We start from the raw sequence: 19641 nt of genomic DNA, 5'->3' as shown, positions 1-19641 counted from the left end.
GAGATTAAGGGGAACAGTTGTTCAGAATGTTTACTTAGCATTTTCCTTAAAGGTGGAGATGATTAGTGAAGATAAGCTAATATAATACTGTATATACACTGAGTGTACAAAACTTATGAACATCTGCTCTTTCCATGACATAGACTGACCAGGTGAATCCAGATGAAAGCTAGGATCCCAAATTGACGTCACTTGTTAAATCCACAACCAGTGTAGATGAAGAGGAGGAGACAGGTTAAAGAGGGATTTTTAAGCCTTGAGACAATTGAGACATGGATTGTGTATGTGTGTCATTCAGTGGTAAGACAAAAGATTTAAATGCCTTTTGAACAGAGTATGGTAGTACGTGCCAGGCACACCGGTTTGAGTGTCAAGAACTGCAATGCTGCTGGGCAATTTACACTCAACAATTTCTTGTGTGTATCAAGAATAGCCCTCCAGCCAACTTGACACCACTGTGGGAAGCATTGGAGTCAACATGGGCCAGCATTCCTGTGGAACGCTTTCTACACCTTGTAGAATCCATGCGTCGACGAGTTGAGGCTGTTCTGAGGGCAAAAGGGAGGGGTGCAACTCAATATTAGGAAGGTTTTCTTAATGTTTTGTACTCTGTGTAAATACCATTTAGCAGAAGCTTTAATCCAAAACGACTTAAAGTCATGCCTGCATACATTTTATGTATGGGTGGTCCTGGGAATCGAACCCACCTCCCTGGCATTACAAGCGCTGTTGTTCTGCCAACTGAGCTACAAAGCTACTCTGACCATAAAAATGGTGTTGTGATCTTCCAGCGCCTTTGTGTCTGCATAAGTAGCATCAGATCCATTAATTTATTTCTAAATACATGGCTCTGTGTAGCATCACTCAAGTGGGTGCTACAAAGTGTTAGTGGAAAGAAGTGGCTAGCCAGCTAACCATCTACAAAGGCAGAGCCAGGAGGACGTGGGGGGACGGTGAGGTGCGTTGCACCGGCTGTCGACCTGACTGTCTCTGATCGACTTCAGACATCAACGCTTCCTCTGCTCTCAATACCATCCTTCAGCTCCTGTCCTGACTGACTTAATGATTTTAAAATTGTTTTTGTCTAAGTTACTTGTTTGTTTTTGTGTACTGTAATTCAGCTTTTGGCTGTCAAGTACGGCCTACGGTAGTAATAATAATAAACTACTAAAAATAACAAGGTTAGCGAATGACAACAATACCAAAATGTACGTCAACACCAATATTAATGACAACAAAACATTAACACTAATGACAGCAAAACAGAAACACAATTTGACTTGCTTTCAAAGTCCTGACATAGCATGTGTACTAATGCTAAGGCAGACTCTGTGCTATAATGGCCACATGTCCAAAACGCCTCACCACAGTTCGATTTGATCATGTACAGTGCCTTCAGAAAGTATTCACACCCCTTGACCTTTTCCACATGTTGTTGTGCTACAGCCTGCATTTAAAATTGCCTGCACACAATACCCCATAATGTCAGTGGAATTAGGTTTTTCGATTTTTGTACAAATTAATAAAAAATGAAAAGCTGAAATGTATTCCACCTCTTTGTTATGGCTGGACTAAATAAGTTCATGAGTAAAAATGTGCATAAAAAGTCACATAATATCTTAGATGGACTCCCTCTGTGTGCAATTATAGTGTTTAACTAAAAATAATTAATGACTACCTCATCTCTGTACCCCACATATACAATTATCTGTAAGGTCCCTCAGTCGAGCAGTGAATTTCAAATACAGATTCAACCACAAAGACCAGGGAGGTTTTCCAATGCTTCACAAAGAAGGGTCGATTAAAAAAAAAGAAGAAAATAAGCAGACGTTTAATATCCCTTTGATCATGGTGAAGTTAGTGGTTATTACACTTTGGATGGTGTATCAATACACCCAGTCATTACAAAGATACAGGTGACCTTCCTAACTCAGTTGCCGGAGAGGAAGGAAACGGCTAAGGGATTTCACCATGAGGCCAATAGAGACTTTAAAACAATTAGAGTTTAATGGCTGTGATAGGAACAAAATGAGGATGGATCAACAACAAATATTCCAAAACATGCATCCTGTTTGCAATAAGGCGCTAAAGTAAAACTTTGAAAGAAATTAACTTTGCGTCCTGAATACAAAGAGTTTTGTTTGGGGCAAATCCAACACATCACTGAGTACCACTCTTCATATTTCAAGCATAGTGGTGCATCATGTTATGGGTATGCTTGTCATCGGCAAGGACTAGATCTGTTTTTTGTTGTTGTTGATAAACATTAACGGAATAGTGCTAAGCACAGGCAAAATCCAAGAGGAGAACCTGGTTCAGTCTGCTTTCCAACAGACACTGGGAGACAAATTAACCTTTCAGCGGGACAATAACCTAGAACACAAGGCCAAATATACACTGGAGTTGCTTACCAATGTGACATGGAATGTTCCTGAGTGGCCTAGTTTTTACTTAGTTAGATTTTCAAGCCAATTTATCTGAAAATTATTGTCTAGCAATAATCAACAACCAACTTGACAGAGCTTGAAGGATTAAATTTTTTTTATAATGTGCAGATATTGTACAATTAAGTTGTGCAAAGCACTTAGACGCTTACCCAGAAAGATTCACAGCTGTAATCACTGCCAAAGGGGATTCTAACATATTGACTCAGGGTGTTGAACATATTAGTGTTTTATTTTTCATATATATATAAATATATATAATATATTATATATATAATATAATATATAATATATATATTTATTCTACTTTGACATTAGAGTATTTTGTGTAGATAGTTGAGAAAAAATGGAAAATTGTATCAATTTTAATCCCGCCTTGTAACACAACAAATGAGGAAAAAGTCAAGGGGTTAGAATACTTTCTGAAGGCACTGCAGCTGTTGTATATATAAGCTATACCCCCAGCACAGCTTTCATTGTAGTAAGTTAATGAGGCGAGGGGCGATTGTAGTGGATAAGTTTGAATGTATCATCAGCGTGTGTCAGTGAATGGGCTTTTTTTACTATTGAGCCTATGAGTCAGCCTTGCGTCATCTAAACATGTGCTATGTCTTTTAGCCCAGAGGAACGGATGTGTTTGTGTGATTGGATCAGTTGCACTCCACAATGCTTCAATTGTAGATATATGAATTAATGGCTCTTTTGAGCAAACACACACACACACACACACTCACTGATGTCATTCCACGTGACTGTGTGTAGTAGAAACATACAAAAAGTGTTTTTTTCCTCATTCACTCATAGAACTCGTGAGCAGTGTTCTGCAAGACCACACCACACACAAGTCGTCCAGGACCCGAGGCAGCAAAGTATCCCCAAACCATCACACTACCACCACTATGCTTGACCATTGGTATGAGGTTCTTACTGTGGAATGCAGTGTTTGGTTTTTGCCAGGCATAATGGGACCCATGTCGTCCAAAAAGTTATACTTTTCAATCATCTGGCCATAGAACTTGAGTCTTGATGATCATCCAGGTGCTTCCAGGTGCTTTTTTGGCAAACTTGAGTCAACGTTTTGGACAGGATTGGTCCTATTATGTCTGGCCAAAACCAAACGCAGCCTTCCACAGAAAGAACCTCATACCAATGTTCAGGCATGGCAGTGGTAGTGTGATGGTTTGAGAATGATTTGCTGCCCCAGAACCTGGATGACTTGCCTTAATAGAAGGAACCATGAAATCTGCTCTGTATCAGAGAATTCTACAGGAGAATGTCAGGCCATCTGTCTGTGAGCTAAAGCTGAAGCGCAGCAAGACAAATGATCCGAAACACACAAATGGCTAAAAAGCAACACATTTGAAGTTTTGGAATGGCCTAGTCAATATCCAGACGTAATCCCAATTGAGATTTTGTGGCAGGATTTGAAACGAGCAGTTCCTGTTTGAAAACCTACAAATGTCACTGAGTTAAAGCAGTTCTGCATGCAAGAGTGTGCCAAAATTCCTCCACAGTGATGTGAGAGACTGATCAACAACTACAGGAAGCATTTGGTTGCAGTCATTGCAGCTAAAGGTGGTACAACCAGTTATTGAGTGTAAGGGGGCAATTAATTTTTCCACACGGGAATTGGGTGTTGCATAACTTTGTTAAATAAATAAATAATGTATACATTTTTGTTATTTGTCAACTCCGCTGCCCTTTATCTAATTGTAGGTTTTGGTGGAAGATCTGATAAAATTCAGTATCAAAAATATAACTAAATAGAGAAAATTAGAAAGTGGTCAAATGCTTTTTCACTACACTGTATTTCTAGATTGAAACAGTTCTAATTAGGCTAACACCATGGATGTGAAAAACTCTGAGTTGGTAGTGTGATTTTGTGAGAACAAGTTTGAAAGTTAAGAAATTGAACTTTGCAATTGAAGAGCTCTCTTGAGGATTTAACCTCTCTTTCTTTCTCTCTCTCTCTCTCTCACTGTAGCATGACTGAGCTGGAAAAGGAAATCAATAACTTGCGCAGTGGCTTGAAAAACGTTGAGAGTGTGAGTACAGTAATTGGTCCGGTCTTCATCCTAATTCCCTTGCTGTCATCGCTTTTTCTACCAATCCACACATTTTCCTCATTCATGACCCTTTTCCTTTTTTCTCTTATTTTCTTTCTCTTGGTCTCTATGATTGTTTTCTCAATTCATAGTACGTCACTCCCAATGGTATGTGGATTAGGTTGGGGTCAATTCTATTTACATTCCAGTCAATTCAGAAAGTACACCAAATTCCAATTCCACATTTTCCTCAGTGAAAAGCATTGATGAGAATTAATTGGAATTTCAGTGTACTTTCTGAATTGACTGGAATTGAAATTGAAGTAATAATAGCTGTAGTCAGTAGCAACCCTGATGTGGACTATCCTGCCACCAAGGGAACCACTGAATATTCTCCCAGGTATCATAGTCCACATCATTGTCAGACCTAAAGCAAGAGATTGTTTTGCTTGAGAGCAAATTGAACAGAGCAATTGGAAAAGTAGACTGGAATTCTAGGGATATCACTTCTAATTATTAAAAGGTAAAGTAAGCAAACAATGGGTGAACAAATTTCTTCCCCTCAGCTCTGTCACTCATTTTTTCTCTCTGTCTCTCTCTGTCCTTTTCTTTCGCTCTGTCAGGAGTTGGAGTTCCAGAAGAAGCGGCCCCAGGAGGTGGGGGATAAGTTTGTGTTAGTGGTGAGCCAGTTCATCACTGTGGCCAGCTTCAGCTTCTCGGATGTGGAGGATTCTCTCACCGAGGCCAAAGAGCTGGTGAGTGTGTGTGTGTTTTTATAGGGCCATGTGGGAGTCTAAAAAGCTGTGCTTCCCTGTCCATGCCTATCTGAGTATCTGCCTGTGGCAGTCTTTAGTCTCTGATTGTGTTAGGGGAGTTTGTATGCGTGCCGTGTGCGCAGCAGATTAGGGCTGCCTCAGTTTCCTCACAAGGTACAGTAGCTTTTTAAACAGGCCTCCGTGACCCCCTGGCCACCCCCTGCGAGGTGTGAGAGTAACATCAGCACACAGCATGCTGGGAGCTTCCTGTGCTGCCGCCACTGGCTTTATTATTGGTCCCTAGGGGGCCTCAGGAGACTGGGAGAGGAAACACGCCTGACAATGCTGGCTCTGGCTCCAATTAAACTGTTGCATTTTTATATAACATGCAGAATTGTGCACTTTTTGCTATAGAGGGTTAATGTTTGCTCTCAGATGTTAAATATGTTTAGGTGGTGCTGTGCAGATCCTCAGGCCACAGAATATCTCTAGTTGTAGTGAGCCATATACACCGGACCCAAACAGACACAAAATTCCCCTCTCCCCCAACCCCATCACACCACCCACCGGCACCTGTGGCGTTGCATGCCTCATATGGCAGTGATGAACTCGCATCAAAGGCATAGTAGGAAGAGCAAAGTTAACGGTGCCCCCCACTTCACCCCATACACTACGACAAACACACACGCACCCAGTTCTCATTTCTGCCCTAGGCCCAGGTTCACCAGCTGTAATCAGTAGCACATGAAATGTAAGTTAATGAGGGCTTCAAAGCCTTGCTGCTGCTCCGCTACCAAGGGAGCAGGACATCACTGTTTTACAGCAGAACAGGACCCTAACCGCCACTGTCGTTGTTGTGTTTGTTGTTTTCAAACCCTAGCATTAGAAGGCTTCCTTCCTTCTTTTAATGACGTGTTAATAATATGACACCAAACACATAGAATCAAGGGTAGTGGGTCAAAGTAAAGGAGCTGACATTACTACAGACTCATTTACTGTCGTTATACGTCTGGAGAATCTGCAATGTTCTCAATTTTCTAACCCACAAAAATTTACTCATGGTTACATGGTTAGGACTTGTTTTGTCCTTTTGGTTTTTGCAAGCTATCCTCAATGCAGTTGTTTGTGATGGGTGATGGTTCTGTGTGGCTACAGTTGTTGTTGTTGTTGTCCTGAATAAATGACATTATGTCTGTCTAGTAGTTGTTCTGTGTGTGTCTGTGCTTGCGTTGGTTGGTTGCAAAGCCTTAGCACTGGCCTGTATTTTGGCCCTGTTGCTGCACCATAAAGCTGATAAACGGTTTGCCGTAATGGCACTGTTGTTGATTCTGGAGTAACATCCTCTGGGAACGCAGGTCACACTATGATTTAAACACGGTTTGGGAAATGCTCTGATATAGATACAGTATATACTACTATGGTCAATATGCTCTCATTTCATCTCCGGTCAATATAATCACCTTTCTTCTACAATGCTCTCAGTGGTAATGTAAACCAATGTTTGGCCAAGAACAAATGCTTGTGTGGATCAGAAATAACTATATACACACTACCAGAAATAGCCGTACTTAAAAATCACAACATATAGCCAGAAATGGATGTATGCACACATTTTTCTCGGGTCAGAGGTGGTTGCAGTAAAAAAACTGTTCTAGGGTCAGTGAATGTTTTAGTTAATCTCTTCTCAATCCCAAAGTTCCTGAGGGCGGTGAAGCATTTTGGTGAAGATGCCGGGAAGATGCAGCCGGATGAGTTCTTTGGCATCTTCGACCAGTTTCTGGGGTCGTTTGCTGAGGCGCGTCAGGAAAATGAGAATATGCGCCGGCGCAAGGATGAGGAGGAGCGCAGGGCAAAAATGGAAACTCAGGTGTGTACATACCTGCTAGTCCTGAATTTCATTAAGATTTCCCCTGACAATTCTCCCTTATTTCAATATCTGTGTGCTCTTTTGATGTCGCATTTAGTGCTGAAGATCGCAACCTCATTTCATTATGGATTTAAGTTACAGCTGTAAGGGTGAACATCATCACATTATCACAACCAATAATGACATTTTGATTACATCAGATATGTCACCAGGGCAATTTTCAGATTTTACATTTTCGTACCTCAAAAGAGGTCTTGAGTCTAACCAATTTCATATTCCATGCCTTTTGCTGATTAGATTGCATAACATGCATTAGGAGAGATCTGTAGGGATACATTTCAGATTAATGGGAAAGATTGGTCCCATCCAAAATCAGCTTTCCCTCTGAGTCCTTCAACCTGTTCATCTGGCAAAAATCCTGATGTCCTTTCATTCAAGTACAGAAATCAGATAAAATGCTCAATTAGATTAAGAAATGTGCGTCATGCACAGAATACTTGGACATCAGTCTTTTTCATCAGGATATTGGGCTGGATATGGTGCCACTGCTGATACAAGCCTTGCTCTTGGCTCCATTTGCTTGTGAACACACTCGACAATGGCTAAACCAGCTACAATCTAACACTTCCCATGGCTCAAGATCGTATTGGAATGTTTAATGCCAGTTTGACTGAGACGTGGAGCGTAGTCAATATGCAGAACACAAGGTTGACAGGAGGAAATTAGGCGCTTTTTGAAAAATATCACATCAGCTGTTGTCGTTACACCTTTATAGCAATAGCCCTTTTTCTTCCCCCATGTCTTTCCTGTCATGATCTCTCCATATTTCCATCTACCCTACGTTTCTGTCTCTCTCTCTCTCTCAGCTGAAGGAGCAGAGAGAGAAGGAGCGGAAGGCACGGAAAGCGAAGGCCAGCGGCGAGGACGACGGCGGAGAGTTTGACGACCTGGTGTCGGCACTGCGCTCCGGCGAGGTCTTCGACAAGGACCTGTCCAAGATGAAACGCAACCGCAAGCGCATCAACAGCCAGCCAGATACTGGCAGGGAGCGGCCAGTCACCAAGCTCAACTTCTGAGAGGTCCGGCCCCCTGCCCAGCCCTCCATCCTTTGATCCACCCACTGTCCATTTCACAAGCCTATCAACTCAAGACAACCCAGCCATCCACAGGCTGCTTCACCTCTCCTTTTGGCCTATACTGTCATCCGGTGGCAAACGTTGGGAGTGCACATTCTTGACCCAACAGACTCAGAGAAACGTAAAACCACGGTTCCACTCATCACAGTATAAAGTTCTGAAACATTTTGAGACATGTCAGGCTGTTAACCTTTTGAGGTCTGTAGGAGGCACCACTTCCATTGAAAACTTTGCTACTATGTGACAATAGGAGCAATTGATGAATGTGACCCAGGATAGTGAATGTTGCAAGGTAGTCTACTGTTCTTCCCCCAAGATGGACAAGAAGGATAAAATGGATATAGACGTTTGTCTGGAAATGAATAACCAAATAAACAGAGTTTGAGGTGGAAGAAGTTTACTAAAACCAGGAAGAGGCCTCTGACAACGCGTGTTATTTGTATTTCAGAATGTATCAAAATGGGAGGATGGACTGAACACTATCGTGTGGAGTTCACCTGGGGCGTCATTTATAACCGTTGCGTAAATTTCACACAATTCCTGCGTGCACCATTTCTGAGAAGTCAGCACACGTACAAAAATATTGAGATTTATAAATCAGACCTGTCGTGACATGAGGACAATAACGGCCGTTATTTACTGTATAATTTGGAACTATTGGCATTAGGCCACGGCAGGCAAAATACGAATTGTTGTTCGATATTTACTTTATCAATAGATTATTGGGTTTCTATTTCCTCCCTTGGTATAGACTCAGATTAAATAGGCAATGATGTCGCGCTCGTATCGCACAAGAAAAACGTCAGCCTGCCCATACTGTCTATTATTTTGAATAAACTACCGGTCTATTTACTATGTTGGCAGAATGTTTTAATCTTTAGCAATAATTTATGCTGTATCTGGAAAAGCACTGTCAGTGTCTGTAAGAGAAAACAATGGCAAATTGTCGTGGAGCCTTCAGCAGAACGTTTTAATTCAAAAATGTTTTGCATCGACTTTTCCTCACAACCTAAATATACTAAAATTAATATATGCCATTTAGCAGACGCTTTTATCCAATCCTACTTTAATGCGTGCATACATTTCATGTATGAATGGTTCTGGGGATCGAACCCACTGAAATGGCGTAGCAAACGCCATGCTCTACCAACTGAGGAGCACAAATATGATGGATTGCCAGTTCGAATTGTAAAACATTGTAGAGCAGGCTGACAAAAAATTAGGCAATTACAGTAGGCCTATTTCATTGTAAAAGATCTGTATGTCGGTATTATAAACCGCGCTCCCTAAAATATTGCAAAACATATAGCCTATCTGTTTACTAGGCTTCTAGGTCCAATGAAATGGCAGATGCGCATGGTAATTTGTTCTATGTCCTTCGGGAATATGAACCCATCACGGCCGGAAAAGTTGAGGAATATATTCTACAATGGTTATGAAAATAAATAGGAAAAGATTCCGATGTCTAATTATTTTGGATTCTAAAATGAAAAGGGATTTTCGCTCTTCTCACTAATGGCAAATGGCTGCATTCTTGTTAATATGTTTTCCAGTTCTTTATGAATATGCTTGTCATATCGCCATTTGGAGAAAATACTTGGTTGCAATACAATATTTCAACCACTAGCAGATGTACGTACGCTTGGTCTAAAGTTAGCGACGAGGAGAGCACATTCTCAGTTCAAGTTACATTTTTATGCGTGAACTGGCACGCACCCATTTTGGGGTATATTTTGTACATACGCACGGTTTATAAATGAGGCCCCACGACTGCTGTGGAAAGTCACTATTTGCTCAGACCTCATCTGATATATACACCTTTATAGCCCATGTAACCTGTGGAAACATATTCTATGTCTGGATGGAATTGATTCCAATGACATTATAGCTTCACTAAACAACCCCCAAATTCATGCTGGAGCATGCTCATTCATGCTTGAACAGACACTATTCATGCTGTGTTTAATGGCAGAGTCATTGGGCAGACTGAAATGTACAGGAAACACAACAATTTTTCAAGGCTGGGTGTTGGAACGGCATTTGGACTTGGAAGAGAAATCCAAAACCAGTGGAAGATGTATGTTGATCAACTATAGTTGACATTAAGAGGACATTTTACAGAGTGGACAAACTGTTTCACTTTTTTTCCTGCTGGAATGGGGAATTTTGTATGTGGTGATTTTCTAGATCATTAACGCCCAACGTAACCAAGGATCTGAGTGAATAATTACAGGACAGGAAAATACTTTGTTGTTATCCAACAGCCTTGTCTGCCATTTCACAAAACTGTGGACGCTCATATCAGACTCTAATACAATGTTGTTCCCCCCCATATTTCATGTTGTAATTAATTTAAAACCATATTCAGTCAATGCAATACTACTCAACCATGATTTCCTTTCACAGGAGTGCCCTCCTCCACAGTTCAACTGTGTGGCAAATTCTCTTTCACAATTTGAGATACCTCCATTGGGCTTCTATAATTTAAATCTGGCCTTCCATTTTATGATGGAGCTGAAGTTAATAAATGGGGAAAAAGATGCAGGTTGTGGTATTTTTATTTCAAATCAAGGTGAAAATAACATTCCCAATCACAGCTAAATGTGTCTATGAATGGATACATATTTTTTTTAAATGACAATCAGCCTCCTTCATAGTCACTTGACTACTTTAGCAGAAAATGTTTCTATAGCACCATCTTGAGGCCAATATGTGATATTACCCAATATGTTCCACCTTGGCTGTGTAGCGCGACACTAACATTGATTTGCACATCACCTTAAAGCAGGGGTGTCAAAGTCAAATGGACGGAGGGCCAAATAAAAAATTTAGCTACAAGCCGAGGGCCGGACTGTTCGAATGTTCATTGAAAAAATTTTAAATGACGCATGTAGTCTAGTGAACCTAATTGAACCTACTGAAAACCTAACAAATATATTCCAATATGATCAGATAAATACAGCAATATTTTCTTATGGCTCTGTCAGTAATCTTTAATTTTCAACAGACACAAAAGACAAATTTCCTTTATATAAAAATCCCCATAACATGAACATTAAATGAAAGAAACCGGTATTCAAGGCACCATCAGTAGCCTATATTTTCTATTTTAGCAAAAGTGGGCTAAATTTACTTCAAAGAAAAAAACAATAATAGCAATTTTCTATCATCCACTCAACTGAAATATTTTTAAAATATAATTGGATTGAAATACAATAAAATAAAGTGCAAAAATCTATTAATCAAAAACAACACTTTGTTTAAGGAGAAGTAACATGCAGTGAAAACAAATATTAAACTTTAACTTTTAAACTTGAACTGAGTAAAAACTCTAAATATGTGATTGCACAGTAATGTTCACTTGTTTGAGGTTGAGGGTGATACTTGGTGGTGTCCCATCTTTTCCACAAGTTCATCAATGTTCGGGGTAAGGCTCTGAGCTGAGGAAATCCTCAGAATTGAGTGGAGGTGTTCAGCAGTAAGTCGACTTCTGTGTGATGTTTTGTTCAGGTTCATCAAAGAAAACAGTTGTTCACACAGGTATGTGCTGCCAAACATAGACAACGTTTGAGCAGCCTGGATGCGCAGCTGGGGCATTGTGTCGGGGAGGAAACGGGCGAACTCCGCAGCACCCACTGCCGCATATTTTGCCCTCAGTGCATCATTGCATTGGAGGTCAATCAACTCCATTTGGAGGTTTGGTGGTGAGCTTTCCACGTCAACAGCAAATGGGTTACTGAGCAGTTCCAACCTGCTTTTTTGTGCTTCAAAGTCAGCAAATCGGCGTCGAAAGTCAGCGGCAAGCATACCTATTTTATCAGCCAACTGTGCGCTCGGGAACGCACTGGTAGAGAGCTTCTCTTTCATGGTCCGTAAATGGCCGGGCTGATTTAGCGATCTCTTCTGCCAAAATAAAACTGGCCTTGACAGCAGCCTGGCCTTGTGATTTGGCTTTTTTGAACAGAGCCTGTCGAGATTTGAGGCCTCGTTTTAATTCCTCTGCCTTTTGTAGCCTTTGTTCCATGTCCATATTCTTGTTTTTGTCTGCGTGTTTCGTTTCATAATGTCGTCTCAGATTATACTCTTTCAGTACCGCCACACTTTCTCCACACAGAAGACACACAGGTTTTCCAGCTACCTCCGTGAACATATACTCCGACTCCCACCTTGTTTGAAACCCCCGGTTCTCAGTGTCCACCTTCCGTTTTGCCATTTTTGATGGGTATCTGAAAGTTAATTTTACTATGATGCTGACGACTGCTGTGCCAATAAATATTGAAATGAAGCAGCCTACTGCTCGGTGCGTCACCGTTGCATTGTGGGAAATGTAGTATTGGTGCGTGTAAAAGATCTGCGGGCTGCCGGCTTGCTGCGGTCTGCGGGCCGGTTCTAATAATAAATCAAGATCATCCCAGGGGCCGTAAAAAACCTTCTCGCGGGCCGGATGTGGCCCGCGGGCCTTGACTCTGACATATGTGCCTTAAAGGGAGGCTGAACTGACTGATTTCACCAGTTTTCCTCCTCATAGGAAATGTGATTCTGTCATGGGGGTGTGGTTTATAATAATATATTCCATTTATCAGACGCTTTAAAGTGTGCATACCGTAGGTTGGTGCACCTTAATTGGGGAGGACGGGTTCGTGGAAATGGCTGGAGTGGAATGGTATCAAACACATGGTCTTCCCGATGTTGTAGGCACAATGCATTGGTAATGAAGGGGGATGTGTTTTTTCATCCAATACAACTGTTGGATTTTCAAATACAAACAGCAGGAGGTCTCAACCCCTAGGGGGAAAAAATGTTTGAGAGAATCAAAGTTCAAAATGTTTTGTGTATATTGCACCAACAAACTGACTCCTGTCCAGACCAGTGTGTCACAGCTCTCCCATCACTGTGTACCAGGCGATGACTGGCATGACTGAAATCAAAACCCAATCCTCAAATATCCAATAAATCTGAGACATTGTTTCCTTAAAAATACTGACTTTACGACCACTACAGGACCGGAACAAACTTTGTTATATTGGACACCTGCTCATGGAAGTTGACCTTAACCATGCAGATGTTTGAGGGAATTCCAACAGCCTTGTCTGCCATTTCACAAAACTGTGGAGGCTCATGTCAGACTCTGCATACAGTACATACAATATTTATGATCATTACTGATGCCACATAGGCCTTCAACGAGAGATGTTTAAAAAACTATTTTTTTTACAAATTATTTGTAATCTGATATGGTCCTTTGCTTGGATGGAGATGCACTCAAAAGTTGTTGTGGACACTGGTAGCTGCTCCTATTTCAGCAGGAAACCAAGTTTTAGCTTGTCGTCACTTTCCTGCACAAAGCTGGCCACGCCAGTGTAGTGTGCTCTGCCAGCCACCTCAACCACCACAGCCTTGAAGTCTCCACATGTGGTGTCCTGTGCAAAATGGAGAGAGAATTAATTGGGTGCATTCCAGGTAGACAATTATAGAACTTTGTTTATGCTTTAAATAGAATATGCATAAAACTGAGTTTACCATACGATTATTGTACTAGTTTTGGGGTAAGCTTTTGTGTGTCAAATATCTTTGCACCAATTGTTCAGCAATGTCAACTGCAGAAAGCAGCAACAAGTCAGTGGCCTTCGATCAAAATGCTGTGTTTTGCAAAGACGCAGTTATCAGTATTTCTCCCCCCATGTACAGTATGCTCTTATTTGCTCCTCTGCACCTGCTGCACTATCACGTCTGCATAGTGCATACAGACCTTCTGCTATCCTGAAATTAATATCAATATAACAAGACAAATCATACATTTTGAGATATCATTGTGTTAATGAAACCAAGCTTAATTGAAAACTTCCAAAAAGGCTTTGAGAGGCATGAAAAGATATTGGAGACAGCCCTAGTACCTGAACAGCTTTGCCAGTGAACAGAGATCCTGTGGCCCCGCTCTGGAAGGTCCTAGTCTGGTTGAGTTGGATGAGGCCTTTATGGTACTGGAGAGCCACACGGGCAGTGACCCCTGAACCTGTAGGGCTTCTGTCCACCTAGCCCATGTGACGTGTCAGAGAACCAAAAAGGAAACAAAATCAGACCACATTAATGAAAGAAGTCTTGCTATAGTTGCAGTTAACTTGAACTCTTCTAATTTGAATATCAAAGGACTTATTTACAAATCACTGTCTACTTCTCTCCAATGTTTATCTTTTCTTTTAAACCTTACTTCAAATCATATGGTGATATGACCGGTAGCATAGGTATCATTTACAGTGGCTTCTGTTGAAGGCTACTGTACCGTGGCAGGATTTAAAGTTAGTTGTACCTGGGCATCTGCAAACACACACATGTTAGCAGTGGGCTCTTGGGAATAGGCATCTTTTCCATCCGTGAGGATGGTGCCATAGAGGAAGGCTAGGTCCTCACTGGTTGGGTGGTGCAGTTTTACCTAGGGGAACCACACATTCACAGGGTTATTAATCTCCTAGGTTGAAGGATTTAGGACATTGAGGTGAACATTGAGTGGCCATTAAACTGCAAATGTACAGTTGGGCTAGAACAAATCTTTACCTGAGATTTGACAGAGTTGGTCACTGCAGTAGCTGCATCCACCAGATCCCTGGTCTTGGACTTGTTGATGTCCAGGCCAAATCGCTCTGCACTTACAAATGCGTAGAATGCTCCTCCGTAGCTTATATCAACAGTGACTTCATCATGCCCAGGCACAGCAACAATTACATCTGACAAAAAGAGATTTAGCGTTGATAGCCAAAGGCAGCCAGCAGTGTAAAGTAATTTGAGATGGTGATACCTTGTATTCTACAGAACACAGATGCATATTTTCCTCATTGCAACTCTATATGCAATATTACTATGTATTGAAATGCTTGATAGCAAAGAATGTAACTTACCTGTTGCAAATGCAAACGCTGGAACACTGTGGAACCTCACACCTCCGGTTTTACCATTGGAGTACTCCACAAATGCCTTAACCAGGCCACATGGACAGTGTATATTCACCTGCGTCTCTGGCGACCTTGGCTCTTGAACAAGTTTGTAGTCTACAGCGAACCTCCCAAGAGCGATGACTGCGTGGCCACACATGGTACTGTAACCTTCGTTGTGCATGAAAAGAACCCCCAAGTCGGCTTCAGGTATCTCACTCTCCACGACCAGGGCTCCGTACATGTCATAGTGTCCTCTTGGTTCGAACATCAACACTCTCCGTAGGTAGTCCAGATGCTCTCTCACGTAGCGTCGTTTGGATAGCACACCCTCGCCCTTAACCTCTGGGTAACCACTAAGGATAATGCGCAAAGGCTCTCCACCTGTGTGCATGTCAACCACAGAGAGTACCGATCCTTCGTGGGGTGGAAGCTCCATCTGATTTCAACAAAAACAGTCAACCAGAAGGTTTGCATGCAATTTTCTGTGGTGTAATAATTGATTGCTAGGTAATGGGAATGCAACAATATTATCCATTGGGTTTATCTACCTCAGGTTAGGGCCCTGTGTTTTGCCAATCATATGACACAGTAATATTTTATCCTGGATTTGAAGCCTATTCCAGAAATTAGAACTACATAAACATTTCAAACAATGGTCTGAGGATTGTGCTGGAGCATCTGACATGAAAATGGGACAGTTTTATGAAAAAGCTTTAAATAAAAGTTAAAATATAGCAGGGTTGGGGTTAATTCCACAAATTCAATTCCCTCTCCCTGTAAATTCCATTTAAATCAAATTCCAGGTCAGTCTGAATTCAGAGATGGGGGCGGGGAGTGGCGAACATTAATATAAAACATTAAGAACTCTTTCCATGACATGGACTGACCAGGCAAGTCAATGTGAAAGCTATGATCCCTTATTGATGTCACTTGTTAAATTCACTTTAATCAGTATAGATGAAGGGGAGGAGACAGGTTAAAGAAGGATTTTTAAGCCTTTGAGCGGGATATGGTAGTACAGTAGGTGCCGGGCTTACCGGTTTGTGTCAAGTACTGCAACGCTGCTGGGTTTGTCACGCTCAGTTTACCGTGTGTATCCAGAATAAAGGTCGACCGATTAATCGGAATGGCCGATTTAATTAGGGCCGATTTCAAGTTTTCATACCAATCGGAAATCGGTATTTTTGGACACCAATTTGGCCGATTTTAAAAATTAAAATAAAATGTTACACCTTTATTTAACTAGGCAAGTCGGTTAAGAACACATTCTTATGTTCAATGGCGGCCTAGGAACGGTGGGTTAACTGCCTTGTTCAGGGGCAGAACGACAGATTTTTACCTTGTCAGCTCGGGGATTCAATCTTGCAACCTTACGGTTAACTAGTCCAACGCTCTAACCACCTGCCCCTCATTGCACTCCACGAGAAGCCTGCCTGTTACGCGAATGCAGTAAGAAGCCAAGGTAAGTTGCTAGCTAGCATTAAACTTATCTGATAAAAAACAATCAACCAATCAATCATAATCACTAGTTAACTACACTTGGTTGATGATATTACTAGTTTATCTAGCGTGTCCTGCGTTGCATATAATCGATGCGGTGCGCATTTGCGAAAAAGGACTGTCTTTGCTCCAACGTGTACCTAACTATAAACATCAATGCCTTTCTTAAAATCAATACACAAGTATATATTTTTAAACCTGCATATTTAGTTAATATTGCCTGCTAACATGAATTTCATTGTGTCACTTCTCTTGCAACAGAGTCAGGGTATATGCAGCAGTTTGGGCCGCCTGGCTCGTTGCGAACTGTGTGAAGACTAGTTCTTCCTACGTCATTTTAGAGAATTTCGCAGTACGTCCAACCGCAGACCACGTGTATGGCGTTGTTGGCAAACAGTTTGATGTCAACGTTATGTTATGGACAGGCATAAGCTACGTACAATTAACACAATTGCATTTTATCTATGGCAATTTGAATGCACTGAGATACCATGACCAGATCCTGAGGCACATTGTCGTGCCATTCATCCACCGCCATCACCTCATGTTTCAGCATGATTAATACATTGCCCCATGTCACAAGGATCTGTACACCAGTCCTGGAAGCAGAAAATGTCCCAGTTCTTCCATGGCCTGTATACTCAGACATGCCACCCATTGAGCATGTTTGGGATTGTCTGGATCGACGTGTACGACTGCGCATTCCAGTTCCCCGCAATATCCATCAACTTCACACAGCCATTGAAGAGGAGTGGGGCAACATTCCACAGGCCACAATCAACAGCCTGATCAACTAACTATATGCTAAAGATATGCGTGGCCCTGCATGAGGCAAATGGTCGTCACACCACAGACTGACTGGTTTTCTGATCCACGCCCTTACCTTTTTTTAAGGTATCTTTGACCAACAGATGCATATCTGTATTCCCAGTCATGTTAAATCCATAGATTAGGGCGTAACAAATTAATTTAAATTGACTTATTTCCTTATATGAACTGTAACTCAGTAAAATCTTTGAAATTGTTGCATGTTGCCTTTATATTTTTGTTCAGTTCAGAATGAAGTGTATTGAATTGAGTAAAAAAATACATTAAAAAACACCTACAGATAGACCGTATTCAAAACAGTTTTTCAAGGTAGCCTATGAAGTTAAAAGTAGTTCGAACTATGCTATTAGAGTGCAAAGCACACAGGGCATGCGTAGAGTTGTTTACCTACTTTCTTAGATCCAATCCTGGTATTTACATTCATGGAACGCTGCTTAAATGTCCGTTCCTTTCTTTCCGGTATTCAAATGCAACTTCAAAATAAAAGTCAAAAAAAATTTTTTTTAATCAATGGCTTCTAATATTATTATTTCAAGCAAATGTGATAAAGGATTAATGAAAACAAGAAGAATTTGGGATTTCAACTCAATTATTTCAAACCAATAAGTACTAATTCAATATTGAGACTGGTATTTATAAGCCTGTAGCAGTGGTGTCGTGATATTTCCAGCATGCGGCGCTGTTAACACTTTCCAAAGACCTTGATTCTATTTGAGACAGTTTTACATTGCAAACTCTACTACACCCAAACTCAAAAGGAAATGATTGGGTAGTGGATAGACGAAATCAACGTGCATATGCATGGCTGGTTTGGGGGCGGTGATAGGTTTTGTTTACACGAAACAGTATCCCTTTCTGAAGGTCATGGACGCATTCGAGCGGATCACTTTTGTCAAGTCCTTTACCATCGTTGGTCACCGTCTTTCAAAGTGTGTAGCATTCTGGGGCACTTTTTAAATGTTTTACTTACGCCTACATGTCGACTGCTTGAACGTTACAAAAATCATGTGATCAAAGGTGACTGCAGCCGTGAATCCCAAAGTGTTGTGACGAAACTCCAAGGATGACTTAACAGAGAGTGACGATGGGCTTTAATAAACACATTAACTTCTGGACACACTCCCGACTTGAACGATGCAATTCATGTTCCAATTTTAAATAATAAAACGAGAATGAAATTGTTTTACAAGATATTAACCTCCGTTACCGTTAAACATTTAATTTGGGAAGTATATCTGTTAAATGTGTCAAGTCTCGAAATCAGACATATAAGCATGGCACATAATAAGCACTCCATTCTTTTGGATTAAATTGTGCAAACTCCAAATATATGCAGTGCTTGTTGTGATAACACTAAACTCTGAAACCTGCAGCCTTGCTGTCTAGATCATTTTTACTCCCTCAGCTTTGGGACACTTGTGCAGATGGCAAAGGCACACGTGAAAGCTCAAATGGAAGGCTGAGGGGAAGGGGTGATTTGTGATTCAGCCCAAATTCTGTAGTTGCTTTTCAACAACTTCATCCTGCAGCCATCATCTGCATTGTGGGAGGCTGTATTGTCAACCAAACCAGTTTTTTGTTTGTTTGACCAATGTGAACGTGACCAAAGACAAGACTGAAATGCAGTGGTGTAAAAAGTACCCAATTGTCATACTTGAGTAAAAGTAAAGATATCTTAAGAGAAAATGACTCAAGTAAAAGTGAAAGTCACTCAGTAAAATACTACTTGAGTAAAAGTCTAAAAGTATTTGTTTTTAAATATACTTAAGTATAAAAAGTACATGTAATTGCTAAAATATACTTAAGTATCAAAAGTAAAAGTATACAACATTTCAAATTCCTTATATTAAACAAACCAGGGCACACTCCAACACTCAGACATCATTTACAAAGCATTCAAAATGTAAAGAGTACTTTTGGGTGTCAGGGAAAACGTATGCCGTAAAAAGTACATTGTTTTCTTTAGAAAAGTAGTGAGGTGAAAGCTGTCAAAAACATAAATAGTAATGTACAGATACCCCCCAAAACGACTTGATTAGTATTCAAGTATTTTTACTAGAGTACTTTACACCACTGCTGAAAAGGAACCAATTTGCTGCGATTCATGTGTCACGATTCATACATCCAATAACAAGCA

At 41.0% G+C, this 19641-nt stretch overlaps 2 protein-coding genes across 6 annotated transcripts in view; one reads left to right on the top strand and one right to left on the bottom strand.

The window, feature by feature from the left end:
- The window catches only part of LOC129817358 (disheveled-associated activator of morphogenesis 1-like), a 145142-nt gene extending 134355 nt beyond the window's left edge, over nt 1-10787 (top strand). For all 4 annotated transcript variants that reach the window (XM_055872502.1, XM_055872503.1, XM_055872499.1 and 1 more), the window contains 4 exons: nt 4429-4489; nt 5113-5244; nt 6941-7111; nt 7978-10787. In XM_055872502.1, the coding sequence (XP_055728477.1) occupies nt 4429-4489; nt 5113-5244; nt 6941-7111; nt 7978-8187 (574 nt within the window). In that variant the 3' untranslated portion in view covers nt 8188-10787. The remainder of the gene's footprint in view (nt 1-4428; nt 4490-5112; nt 5245-6940; nt 7112-7977) is intronic.
- Nucleotides 10788-10789: 2 nt separating this feature from the next.
- Nucleotides 10790-17958, bottom strand: LOC129817360 (trans-L-3-hydroxyproline dehydratase). 2 transcript variants are annotated; one of them, XM_055872512.1, is made up of 6 exons: nt 17896-17958; nt 15141-15612; nt 14800-14969; nt 14555-14677; nt 14142-14279; nt 10790-13667 (listed from the first exon to the last, which is right to left on the bottom strand). In XM_055872512.1, the coding sequence occupies exons 1-6, from the start codon at nt 17926-17928 to the stop codon at nt 13542-13544; spliced, it is 1062 nt and encodes a 353-aa protein (XP_055728487.1). In that variant the 5' UTR covers nt 17929-17958; the 3' UTR covers nt 10790-13541. The 2 variants fall into 2 exon arrangements, with proteins under 2 accessions (XP_055728487.1, XP_055728488.1); XM_055872513.1 differs by having other exon boundaries at nt 17892-17957.
- Nucleotides 17959-19641: the final 1683 nt, after the last annotated feature.

This window comes from Salvelinus fontinalis, chromosome 20 (genome assembly GCF_029448725.1).
Source record: "Salvelinus fontinalis isolate EN_2023a chromosome 20, ASM2944872v1, whole genome shotgun sequence".
Lineage (NCBI taxonomy): Eukaryota > Metazoa > Chordata > Actinopteri > Salmoniformes > Salmonidae > Salvelinus > Salvelinus fontinalis.
The sequence above is the reverse complement of the archived record's forward strand: the minus strand, read 5'-3'. Positions and strand labels throughout refer to the sequence as shown.